The 12,465-nt window shown below is 35.7% G+C and overlaps 1 protein-coding gene across 1 annotated transcript in view; it reads right to left on the bottom strand.

Moving 5' to 3' along the window:
• Positions 1-4,482: 4,482 nt before the first annotated feature.
• LOC148215919 (neuron navigator 3-like) overlaps positions 4,483-12,465 on the bottom strand; it is a 49,947-nt gene continuing 41,964 nt past the window's right edge. Inside the window, exons 6-7 of the mRNA XM_088141504.1 lie at positions 11,483-11,622; positions 4,483-5,519 (exon numbers count right to left, since the gene is read on the bottom strand). Coding sequence (XP_087997630.1) covers positions 4,483-5,519; positions 11,483-11,622 — 1,177 coding nt within the window. The remainder of the gene's footprint in view (positions 5,520-11,482; positions 11,623-12,465) is intronic.

The following is a 12,465-nucleotide window of genomic DNA, read 5'->3' as shown; positions in this document are numbered from 1 at the left end:
AATCCTAGTACTAGCTTTGAAGGACAGAGTTTGGCATGTTGCCACTTCAATTCCACAACAATGACTGCAAGTGACATAAACTGTTAAATTTACAGGCATGTTGGTGCTTCTAATTTGCCACTTTAGGGACAGAACAGCTTGCAGAAAGCTCAGAATTATAAAGCTTGTGTGTCAACTGTATATCAGAAGTTATAGTGGGTCTTGAAAGGGGATAAAGTAGATTTGTGCAGGAAAAAAATAGATGATTAAAGATCAATCAGAAGCAGAGTTCACTTGTACCTTCCATCTTTTCAGTACTTGCATAGACAATTGAGCAAACAGAGTGATACAAGAGTTCAGTGTGGAACATTTCACTCAAATAGCACATATGTTTCTTTCAGGGTGATTGGCTGCACCAGTCTGATCCATGAGTATAAATCTGGGCACATCAATATCTATAAAATCAAACTGCGTCCTTTATGTCTATGAACATACATTTTCTCCCCATTTCAAATTTAATCTGGAACACACGAAAAAATCCAAAGGAGAAAAATCCAACTGGAAAAAGCTGCAAATCAAGGTGAGAGACCTGTGGGCCTTTCTCCTGTTGATGAAATGACTTGTAGCATTCCCAAGTAGTCTAGTCAATAGCAACTTATACTGGACATCTTGTTACTACCAATGGTCTCTCTAGTCCTTTATTTGCCATAAGCAACCAGATGACTCATACACTTGGAGTAAGGATGGCTTCTTAAATGAATTTTCAGACAATTTTGCTTCCATCAGTAAATCTACATCTGTCAGGTTGCTTATTTGAAGTACAAATACATGAATTAGCAATGACACTCATTCTCACAATTAACAGTTTAGAAGCTCGAAGGTAATTTTCAGCTTCATGTGTGAAAATGGTGTTAGAACCTAGAAACACCTTGGAAGAATGTCCTAGGGTCTAGAATAGTATTTTCACAGCCTGAACACCTATACTAGCATAGTGTTATTTTAGCACAGAATGGAAAAATTGAGTTATAGGACATAAAACTGGTATGATGAAGTAACTTCAATGACAATAAGCTGTCAAATTTCAAATTAAAATCCTGCATTAGCAATAACATTACTGGAAAGATACAGGCAAATTGTTTTCCAAATAATCTACCTCACGAGTTTCTTCTAATTAAAAAATGAAACCCCATACTGGAGCATTTCCTTGGGATAAAAATCTATGGGGGGAAAAATGACAACAGAATGCAAGTGTCCAGCTTTTTATTTCGCCTAAGAACCATGAGCCTGTCTTATGTATCACAACATATATAGTCTTCACTGCTATTTTTCATGTTAATGAAACCATTGCTAATTATTTCAGAATCTGTGACCCAACTTTAATTTGGGGGGGGGGGAACCCTATGATTTTAATTCTTGGTGACAAATGTGTTTTTAAATTCTGAGATAATTAGAAAAAGCCTAACATAGGATTTGCTCCTCCACATTTACATTGGACACATAAATCCAAATGAAATACAGTTTTAATGATATCTAAATGATGTTAGAGAATGCCTAGATCTTTATTAAGGTTTGTTTTCTTAAGGGTGAATGGCTATTGATCATGATAGTTATACATTAAAATTCATATAAGTCAGTATGCCTTTGACTTGCTGGGAACATGACTCAGAGGGTACTAATACACCGGAACCCCACTGACAAATGTCCTATAATCATCTAATTGGCCACTACAAGAACAGAAGAGGGGTCTAAACAGCATTTAGCTATACAGTGGTACCTCGGGTCACGAACGCTTCTATTCATGACCAATTCGGATCACGAACAGCTCCGTTCACAAAATTTTGCCTCCATTCGCGAACGCCGGATCGGGTGATGAACAGGATCTGCGGCCATTTTCCCTGCTGTGACACGTGGTCGTGGCTTCCTGTAGGGAGGGGGACTCTCCCTCCAAGCAGTAACCGCCTCCCCACCCGCCTTCCTGTCCTCCACGCCAGAAGTCGCATTGAGCAGGGTTAGCGTTCTCTCTCTTCGTACTGTACTTTGTGTCATATTTTTGCGGTTTAAAAAAAAAATACATATGGTTCAGAATGGATTAACCGTAATTACATTGAACCTTATGGGAAAATTTGATTCGGACGTGACCAAAATCGGTTGGCGACCAAATTCGGAGGGGTCAGAATGGATTAACCTTATTTACATTGAACCTTATGGGAAAATTTGATTCGGGTCGTGACCAATTCGGGTCGCGACCGGAGTTGCGGAACGAATTAAATTCGTGAACCGAGGTACCACTGTATAAAGCTTTTTCCTCTCTTCTCTTCTGGAAGATGTTGGAATATCCTCCATAATAAGGGCATTATTAGCCTATCATCCAGGTCCGTAATTCCCACAGAACAAAAGACTGTTGATAGTTAAAGTGCCTACTGAATTTTATTTCTATAGGTTATACAGTAGACATCTGATTTGGAGTTATACTGAGTTACACAATTTCAGACTTTGAATCAGCTTGCCATGTAATACAGAGAGCAGCCACTTGGAATGCACAAGGCAAAAATTCACATTCCTGTAGACAAGTAGAATTGCATTGTCTTAATGGTTCTGAGTGACCATGTTATTTTATACCCTAAGATAAAAAGTTATCTCTTTAATTGCTCAAGATCCTAGAACTGTGTCAGGCTTTTATTCTAAGCTATTTCTTTAGTTGATCTTAGTACAAATCATGATATAAGAACGTGCATTTTAAATAATTATTATATTTTATATATACTGTATATCTGAGCATTCTTTTAAGGACCCATAAATATGATGTATCATATTATGCCATAAACCATATTTTGCAATGGTTGGATTCGTATAACTTGCTAAACTAAAGCTGTAGCCCAAATCATATTATCTATAGCACTCAATTCAGGAATCAGAAAATCATCTTTTTTATCAGTTTCTTTGATTAGAAGGGTTCTCCTTTGCCGTGCCTTTCTCTAAATTGCTTGAAATTCCATTCTCTTAGTCCTGTATGGATTGTTTTATTTTTAATACCTTACCTTTTAAATGAATACCTAGTCAGAAAAAAAAGATATAGACTGTATTTTCTATTTTTTCTCTAGGGATTGAAGATGTTCAGAAAAAAGAATGCCTAAAGTAGTTTCATTTTCAAGGGTCATTGTTCTTAAGGAGAATGCTTTAAGATGCTTATTAATAAATGTATTCAATACTTGCAATAAGGATAATTTATTAGGAGATGAAGCCTACTGGAAATGCTGTAGTAAAAAAGGAAATTATTTTTGTATGCAGAGGCATTCACAGGATTGAAAACTTTCATCAAAACTTTCATCAAAAGCAGTGTCCCACCTTCATAATACAACTTCCACCTTTTGAACATGCATGCAACATAATAATGCATGTACAAAAGGGGCACAACCATCATTGGGAGGGCATGACAGCTTTGTCATGTGCTTCCCTTGTTTCTCCCCACAGACACCTCTGTTTGTGTTCATTGTGAAGCTCTCCAGAACTTCAGACCCTTATGGGTGATTGATATTTGAGCCAATTTGCAGCATTAGCATAATGACATCATTATGCAGATGACATAATTGATATCATTACTTCAAATGATGTTAATTGCTGCAGTGATGTATTTTCCTCTTTAATGGATATTCTACCTTAACGGGCAAATTGTCAGTTAAAATGGAGTTTCAAAATATACAATCTTAGACAGAAAGCATGTGAAACTTAAATACATAATGAGATTTCAAAAAAATTGAATGCTGCACAGAATGCTGCTCATTCTGTGAAATATCCATAATATTTTTGTTATAAAAGTAGATTTATTACTACCTCCTCTCATGACAGCAAAAACAAATCTTGGGGGAAAAAATGTCAGTTATTGAATCCCTGGTTGCAAAATTGATGGAAGTCCCTAATCATGAAAAAGTTTTCACATTAAATCAAGGAAACACTGGCCTTCAATAATACAGAAATTCCCTCTGAAAAAAACCTTCTCCATGTTTATCCAGAAACCACTAATGAGCTGAAAAATATTAACTGTATACAAATATGTCATTTTTAATCTACTCTAGTGATGCTGCAGAGTAAGGCTAGCTTGACTGCACAGAGTCCACTTTCACATGGAGGCAAAATGCTAAAATAGTTCAGTTAATAGTAAAATTTGGTTACTTTAAAATCATAATAGTTAAGGTAAAATCAATACAAGTTTATATATCTGATATTAGAGGTAATACAGTGTTACAGTTCTTAACATTGTACAGATTTTTCTTGTCATGGTAAAAAAAAAAATGGCATAGCCTTTTGAGAAATCTACCAACAGAAAAAGAAATCCAGCAAGACAACCTCCAAATCCCATTGTGCTAATTAATTGCCTTATCATTCTCTAATTTTGTTAGAATGATGTCTCCATGTGATCCATTTTATATTTTGCCAAGGCTTCAAATGGTTTTTTTTTTTAAATAGTGAAGAATATGAAAAGGGTAAAACAAGGGAAAACCCAACTTACCTATAAATAAATGGGGCTACAGTGGCTGTATTTGGATGGCTGTATTGCTGCTGCTGAGGAAGTTGGACAACGCTGCTTCCTGGGACTTGCCCACTGGCTGCAGCCATTGAAGGAGACGCAAATGATGTACTAGTAAGAGCAGCGCTAGATTCCTTTCCTTCAGAAGCTGGGAGATTAGAAGGAACGTGTGTTTTCTCATTCCCTTGGGATTTTGCTGTAGATGGGGGCTGGTTTCCTTTTGCATTCCTCAGTTTTTCTGTCTCTTTACTTCCTGAACATACTAGTGAACTATTCTGCTTTGATGTAGGTACTTTTGAACCAGGTTTTGGTATCCCACTAGATGAAGGAATTAAGCTTTCTTTCTTGGCTGATGTTGCTTTGTTCCCCTTGGGGATCAGGCTTGCAATTTTTGAGGTCTTTTTTGCGGGTGTCTCAGCAATCTGTTCCTTTTCGTCTTTTACCACCTTTTCAGTGCAAACTTTACTTTTGTCTTTGCTCTTTTCTTCTTTATCCTTTGGCTGTAGCAAAGACTTTTTATTGCTGATATTTTTGCTTCCAGCTTTTGGGGGAGCTAATTTAGGTGATATTTTGGGGCTGTTTGTGGTAGATCCAGCACTACTGAGCCCACCACTGAAGCCATCCATTTCACCACACTCTGAAAAAGCTTCATCATCTCTTCCACTCTCAGTGGGACCTGAATTTGATGATGACAGAGGGGGCCGCAAAACAGTCCGAGCATTAACCAGTTTGAATTTCTCTAACATGGATTTCTGCCCAGATGAAGGTGTTTTGGGACCTTCAGAAAGAGGTGGCTTAAGCCTGTCTGCAGGTGGTGTAGGTGAGGTTGCAGGGCTTTGCTGCTTCACAGACAGCATGGTAGAGGTGGCACTGTGTTTGACATTCATTGATTTGCTGCGCCAAGGCTTGCTGGCACTTGGAGAGGGGATGGCAGAGACCGGCTGCTGCCCAGTGGTGGTGGGGTGCGGCACATTTCCATTCATACCTGCAGATGGGTGAGGACCTTTGGGTGATTCTAGTTGGAAAGAGAAAGTAAAACTTACAGCGTTTTCTGTAGTAAAGTTGCAATTATTTATTTTAAAAAGAAATGTATGCAATTACACCACTTGTTCTATGATTCACATGCTCATGAAAAACTAGAAATGCAAAATTGTTTTGAGCTAAACAAGCATACTCCATTGTGCCAGTAACTGCTCTTCTAATACAACCAGTCCATGCAACCAAATAATAGTTGTGGTAGAAAAACTGAAACAATATCCTTACTGTAATGTTCCAGAGGCCCTTTTGCTAACTGCAAAATTATAACAGTTAGTACCAAATCCATACAAATCTATATATTTAATATTGTAAGCTGCCCTCTCATTTAGGATGTGAGGAGCAAGGCATCTTCTGCTGATGCCAGCCATATCTACCTGCACTTTCACATTTATCAAATCAGAGATACCAATCTGAATAAATTTATTTATTCATTTGTTTTCCAAAGTTGTATATGCTGCCCATCTCACTGTACAAATGTCTCTAGGCGGCATACCATAAATACAGCTACCAGGCTCTTTGAACTGTCTGGTTGTGTAAGATTAAGATTACCAATATCTCTCAATGTTGCTATTGTACCATTAATGAATAATCAGTTGCCAAACTTGGGAAAATATTGTAAAGATCAATGGTAGTAATCTCCCATAAAACTGTATAAGCAGCCAAAGCCAGAAATAATTTAAAATGAAGATGATTAAAACAAGCTGACAATGAGAGATAGCCGGAACTAACAATAACAGCAAAAACAATTTGCATAAGAAAGGCTTTTGAAAACAATGTGCTCAATTTCAGACTTTGAATTTGCTCTTTATCAACAAAATGTAAAGATTGACCAATATGATACTGTATGAACATGGTTTCATTTGTTGCTTAAAAACCAAGTCATTATATAGTCAACATATGTAGTTTGAGGGGTATGGGGTGTGTTTATTTTACAGTTTTCATGCATTTTGTTATTTTTTATATATATTGTTCTCTATTTTGTATTTTTCCCGTTTTTCCTATGTATATTTATAGTAATAAATAAACAATAAAAACAATTGCCTGCCCTACAGATTAATTAGAGAGGATCGAATCTCAGAAATGATTTAAAAATTGGCAAAGTATATTAATAAGAAAGGCAGCAATTAAATTGAATGAGAGAAAAAAATACATCAGAATTTTCACAGATCCCAAGCTACAAAAAGGATAGGTCTATTTAACTTCACTCACATATTTCTTTTTTACTACTAATATTTACTGTAAATTTGAAGGTGAACGTATTTAACATTACATGGAAACATCGATGTCATTTGTGGTCTTAGCCAGAAAGAGATCTAAGGCAAGATGAAGTGAGGATGGGGGAAAACAAGCTGTGATGCTGGTGTTGCCCAGAATAATGTCTAAGAGAAAAAAGAATCGGAATGCAAGAGCTGGGAACCTAAGAAATTACAGCTTAGAAAGTCTTCTCTGTTGAGCAAAATCAGAAGACCAAGTTCATGTATTTATAATTTATTGATTATGCATAAGATTTCTTCCTTGCTGACTATCCAAGTCACCTTGGTGTTGCTGGCTGGCTGCTGAGGCCCACTAAAACATACTGAGCTAGATTACATAATTAAATCCTTAGCCTTCTGATTCCAGGACTCTATCATCTCTTACACCTTGAAGTGATGCAAAGCAGTAAGGCAGATCAGAAATATGAACTGATATGTTAAAAAACAGCTACATGTGGACTCAGAGACTCCAGTGGTAACAAATAAGCTGACTAGTGCATGGTACCTCAATACCCACGCTTTTCCTCACTTAGGAGAACACTTCTGTGATCTTTGCTGACCCAATTCCTTCCTCAGTTGTGGAAACATAATGCTCATGAATATGTAACATGTACATTTGACATGTAAAATCAAAAGTGAAGTTAATGTTTGTTTGGAATAGGGAGTGATGGAAGTTATGGTCTTACATGGAATCTTATTTGTACTACATCTCCACACACTCAGCTTTGGTGGCCCATGGTCATCATTTGCCAGGAAAGTGTTGCAAGTATTCAGTGCAAGGGTTTGTGCCAGTGACTTAGATCAGAATAGAAAAGCCCATGATTATATTCAGAAAGTTTTAATTTCAATTCACACCATCTGAACCAGAAGCCGAGATCTTGGAAGCTCTATCAGGCAGCCTTTTCCAATTTGACATTCTCCAGATAGGTGGGGATTCAGTTATTGCAATTTCTAACCAAGAATGGCAAATGACTGTCCAAGAACTATGTTCCTAAGTAAAGATTAGAATTTACCACATCAAATGTAATGAGTTAGTGGCCTAATTGAAGCCTGGGCAACACATTATATGAAATACATCATTTGGGCTTTTACAGGTAGTCCTTGTTTAGTGACTGCCTCATACAGTGACCATCCACAGTTACGACAGTGATGAAAAAGTAACTTTGATACCAGTCCTTCCATTTATGACCTTCGCAGGTCTGTAAAGGAAAGGAAAGCTGTAGTAAGATAATAAGCACAGTCATGGTTTCACTTAGTGCTTGCTTTGCTTAACAACTGAGTTGCTGGTCCCAAGTGTGGTTGCTAAATGAGGACTGCTTGTATATTACTTTACTACTTTTAAATAGCACCAATAGTTAAACTTTTTTTTTTTTTTTTACCTTTACCTAACCCCATCACCTCTAAAGCATATTTTTGGTTCACAGCTTTGAAAGAGGCTATACCCAAAATCAATTGTAGTTTCTCTTCCCAAGCAAGTAATCCCCTCAGAAAGGGGGAAGTTTCAAAATATATATCCTACGGTATAAATGAATTTTATAAATGTTTATAAATACATATTTACATGTCCAAGGTCCATTTTTGACATTTTGAGATGCAAAGTGAATGTACCATGTCATAAACATGGATGTGATGGAATTGTCAGCTTTGCTTCTAGATGGGGCAAGGAGAAGGGCAAGCTTCTTTTTTAAACCACCGTAATGTTATGTCAGGGTTCTTGTGCATCTCCTGAGTGAACTATGCTACTGATTTTCAGCAACAGAGAAGAGACTGCATAAAAGGAGGCTCAACTGTCAAAGGTTGCCCACATATGATATAAAGGCTTAGACACTACTACCACGCTACCACAGTTCTGATTTTTTTCTTCAAAGTAGAAAAATTATGGTGGGGGGCAATATACAAATTTAATACAATGTGCATTTTCATCCTTAGGAGAAAGTAGATTATTACATCAATAAAATTTTAAATTCCACAGAGAAAAACAGTTCTTTGAGCCTAATTCTAACTTTAACAAATACTTCATCCTAATCATTGAAGTGCATAGTTCAATCATATTTACACATATTCCAAACACACCAACTCTATTTTGAAGAATACACCAAGCCACATTAAAAATTACATGGACATGTAAATGAGCCTTTTCAAATTAGCCCCATATTTCTTAATGTAACTAAACTTGCTACTTGTGAATTAATATATCATGTGGAATTAGAAAAAATGACATGCTAATAATGATTAAGCCCTAAGAAATCACCAGTTATATTTGTTTAAGCACTGTGTATTTAGACCCTGTGTTTCTAGTTGACACTTCGCCAAACTGTTTGAACAAATAGGAAAGCAAGCCTGAAGGTCCAGATAAAATCTTTCATTGTGAAGGAATATATAATGGTTTTCACATGATAGAAGCAGAGAGTAATGTGTCATTAGTCACATAACCATTATTTGTATTTTATGAAAATTAGTTCCAGTTTCAGGAACAGGGCTTCCTAGTTCAAACTTGAAAATCCTGTAAAGTTCCAAATCAAGCCTCTGGTTGATTTCAGAACAGTCTGGTTGTTGTTGCTTTTTCCCTCAAAGGTCAACAACTGTAGATTTGCTGATGAAACACACCAAAAGATTTCTCTGATTTCTTGCTGTAATTGAATTTCACAGTAGAGCTAGTCTTTCCCTCTTGCAAAGGGTTTGGCAAACTACTGCAAATCTATCTCTGCAATATAGGATGGACTTGCTATTATGAGACTGATTTTTCCAAACATTAATACTTATTTTAAAAGAAACTGTTGCTGTAAGATTAAGCTGCACTCAGCACAAATGATATACATTATAAATAATAACTCACAAAACATTCTGATAATATAATTATTTTATAGTTTTTCTTAAAGACCAAAAAACAAATAAAGAACAAATTATGGACAATCATGCAAATTAACTTTGCTCTGAGCCTTGGGTTGTTCTGATTTATTTTTAACTATGAACTGATTAACTGATACTTTGGGTTATTTTTAAAATCCCCCAGATTAAACTGACAATTAAAATCCAAATATATTGTCTCTGAAGTATTAATAAGATTAATAATCAGGTAAGTAGATTTTACAAACAAGTTGTCACAACTGTGATCGTATAAATAATACATTCTATAGTCAACGGATTTTTCTTGCTCATTCATTCATTCATTCATTCCATTTATATCTTGCTGAAATCCACTCAGTGGTACACAAGATACAGACAACATCCAAAATGTCCATGGTACATTATAGAAAACAATCTCAATAAATCACTGAGAATCATACTAAAAACCCTATCAAGATGAATAACTTCAATTAATTATCAGTTGTACTATGACCCAGTATCATGACCCAAATCATAAAGCCTGTAATATTTATCCTACCAAAAGTAAAAGAGAAGAAGAATATATAGTGCAAATGATAAATGTAAGCCCACTATAAGAAAGGAAAGGAAAGGAAAGGAAAGGAAAGGAAAGGAAAGGAAAGGAAAGGAAAGGAAAGGAAAGGAAAGGAAAGGAAAGGAAAGGAAAGGAAAGGAAAGGAACGGACTTTACTACTCCTAAAGAAAGATCCCAAGGGAACAGTATCTAAGCTAAATATCACTTGGTGCATAAATGCACACCTCCCAAGTAAAATCTGAAATGTTGTGAAATGTTAATAATGTTATTCTCTATCCAAAGAAGAGTTCTCAAATATAATACTGTTGTTATTCAAAGACATCTACTCCCACCTTGTGGTAAGTGTGATATGTGTTGTTTTAAAAATATTGTATGCTTATAATTTTATGTACCTTTAGCTTGAAAATTAAGAACCTTAATTAACATACTTTTATTAATGTAATTCTATCAGCTAACTGTGTATGAAAGTGAAAAATATAGACTTTATCACAAGATGGGGGTAGAAGTCAGTACTGCACATCAGCTAATGTTTTGCTGTTGCTCACTGCTTGTAATTGTACATATGTATTTACTATAATATCTATTTCTCATTTTTAAATAGGATATTATTTTCACCAAGAAAGGTTGCTTGATTGACTAGCCAAGAAGCACTTATTGAGGTTCATAGCCAAACCAAGATCTGACTCTAATTTTCCAATTTCCAACAAAACCATAAACAGAAGGCATGTTATATTTATTCAGATAAGGTTGCATCTCAAAAGCAAAAATCTTGAAGCTGACTTTGAAAACTGTTGATGTCATTTTATTTTCTTGAATGTATCACTTTTTGACTTTTGGTTAAGATCAAGAATAGCGTTTTGAATGTAATTTTATACACACCTGCTTTTAGAATTAAAAAACATTAAGTCTTTACTAAATATCTCACTTTAATATGTGAGTAAATAATATGTGAATATGTGAATAAAATAACAACCAACTTTAAAAGACTCATGACTGTATCCTTCTGAAGAATATTTTCACATATACAGTGCTGTTGGTATGAGGACAATCAGAAGAAAAATTCTGTGCCCACGTGGTGCAGTTTTCTTCAGGCAGAATTGAGATACTACTTAAACACCTGATGGTTATTCTGGGTCCCATTTTCAAAAATAAGCTTCCTGGCCACCATATGTGAAACAGCCCAAGGTGGCTGGATGGAATTGCTACTTTGAAGTGCAGTGCTAGGAAGAGTGGAGGAACCTCTTTGGATTTCTGGGTTCAGTAAGACAATGTCTATGAAGCACTCACCTTTTTCATTTCCATTTGCATATTGTGGAGGTTTATTTTTGTCAATGCTATTAAAGCTCTGACTTCTTCGATTTAAATTTGAGGCTCCCTGGACTTTGGTACTGCTGCCTGCAGCTGGCACCCTTGAGGGCCCAGGAAGCCTAGAACAGAACAGTCAGAAATAAATGCATTGCAGTTTTAAACATGTATAACTTGGTTTTATAAATAAATCCATAGACCTGATTAACAACAACAACAAACATTCATGTGCTCCAAGGTTAGTTAGACACTGCCAATGAGTTATCAATCTTAAAAGGCACAAACAGAGAATAGATGCTGAATAGGATCACAAACAAACGTATAAGGATCCTTTGCATTTTCCATTCACAGTGCCCAAATGATTCCCCTGCATGCTTCATATGCAATTCAATATTTTCTTTCCCAACTTTTTCTAAGATAGTACAATGAAACTCAATCTCAGTGCAGAGCTTATTTGAAAAAAAAACTGTGTACACAATTTCTTAAATAAATATATGTTCGTCATGGCAAAAACAACAAAGATACTTGTGGCATTGATAAATAATAAATATGTAAACTTTTAAGGCACCATAATACCCTTTGTTATTTATCCTGTTTATAGGTAGATATCTGACGATAAGATTAGTGATTGATGTGGTTGAGAAGCCTTTGACTTCAAATAAAAATCCTTGCATTAAAATGATCCATCCATTCTAAAAGACCAAAGTTCCAGTTACATATTCCACTCGTTGGTGTTTGCTGCCACCATCTGAAACTTCCTGGTTAGTAAAGTTAAAATTAATAAAAATGCCACTGTCTACAAACTCACATTATACTACTGTCTATTTCATGGCCTGGTTTAGTGATAAAACAATTTTAGGCAACTTCAATTTATGCAACATCGATGGAATTTTACTGATAGATATTTAAGTCAGATCAGTGTTGCCAAAAACCAAAACAAAGCCCCTATCACGATTAGCAATAAC

This window comes from Python bivittatus, unplaced genomic scaffold (genome assembly GCF_059951505.1).
Source record: "Python bivittatus isolate LINGU-HERP-01145 unplaced genomic scaffold, Pbiv_v1 ctg000330_np1212, whole genome shotgun sequence".
NCBI lineage: Eukaryota > Metazoa > Chordata > Lepidosauria > Squamata > Pythonidae > Python > Python bivittatus.
Note: the sequence above shows the minus strand (reverse complement) of the source record. Positions and strands in the feature narration are given on the sequence as shown.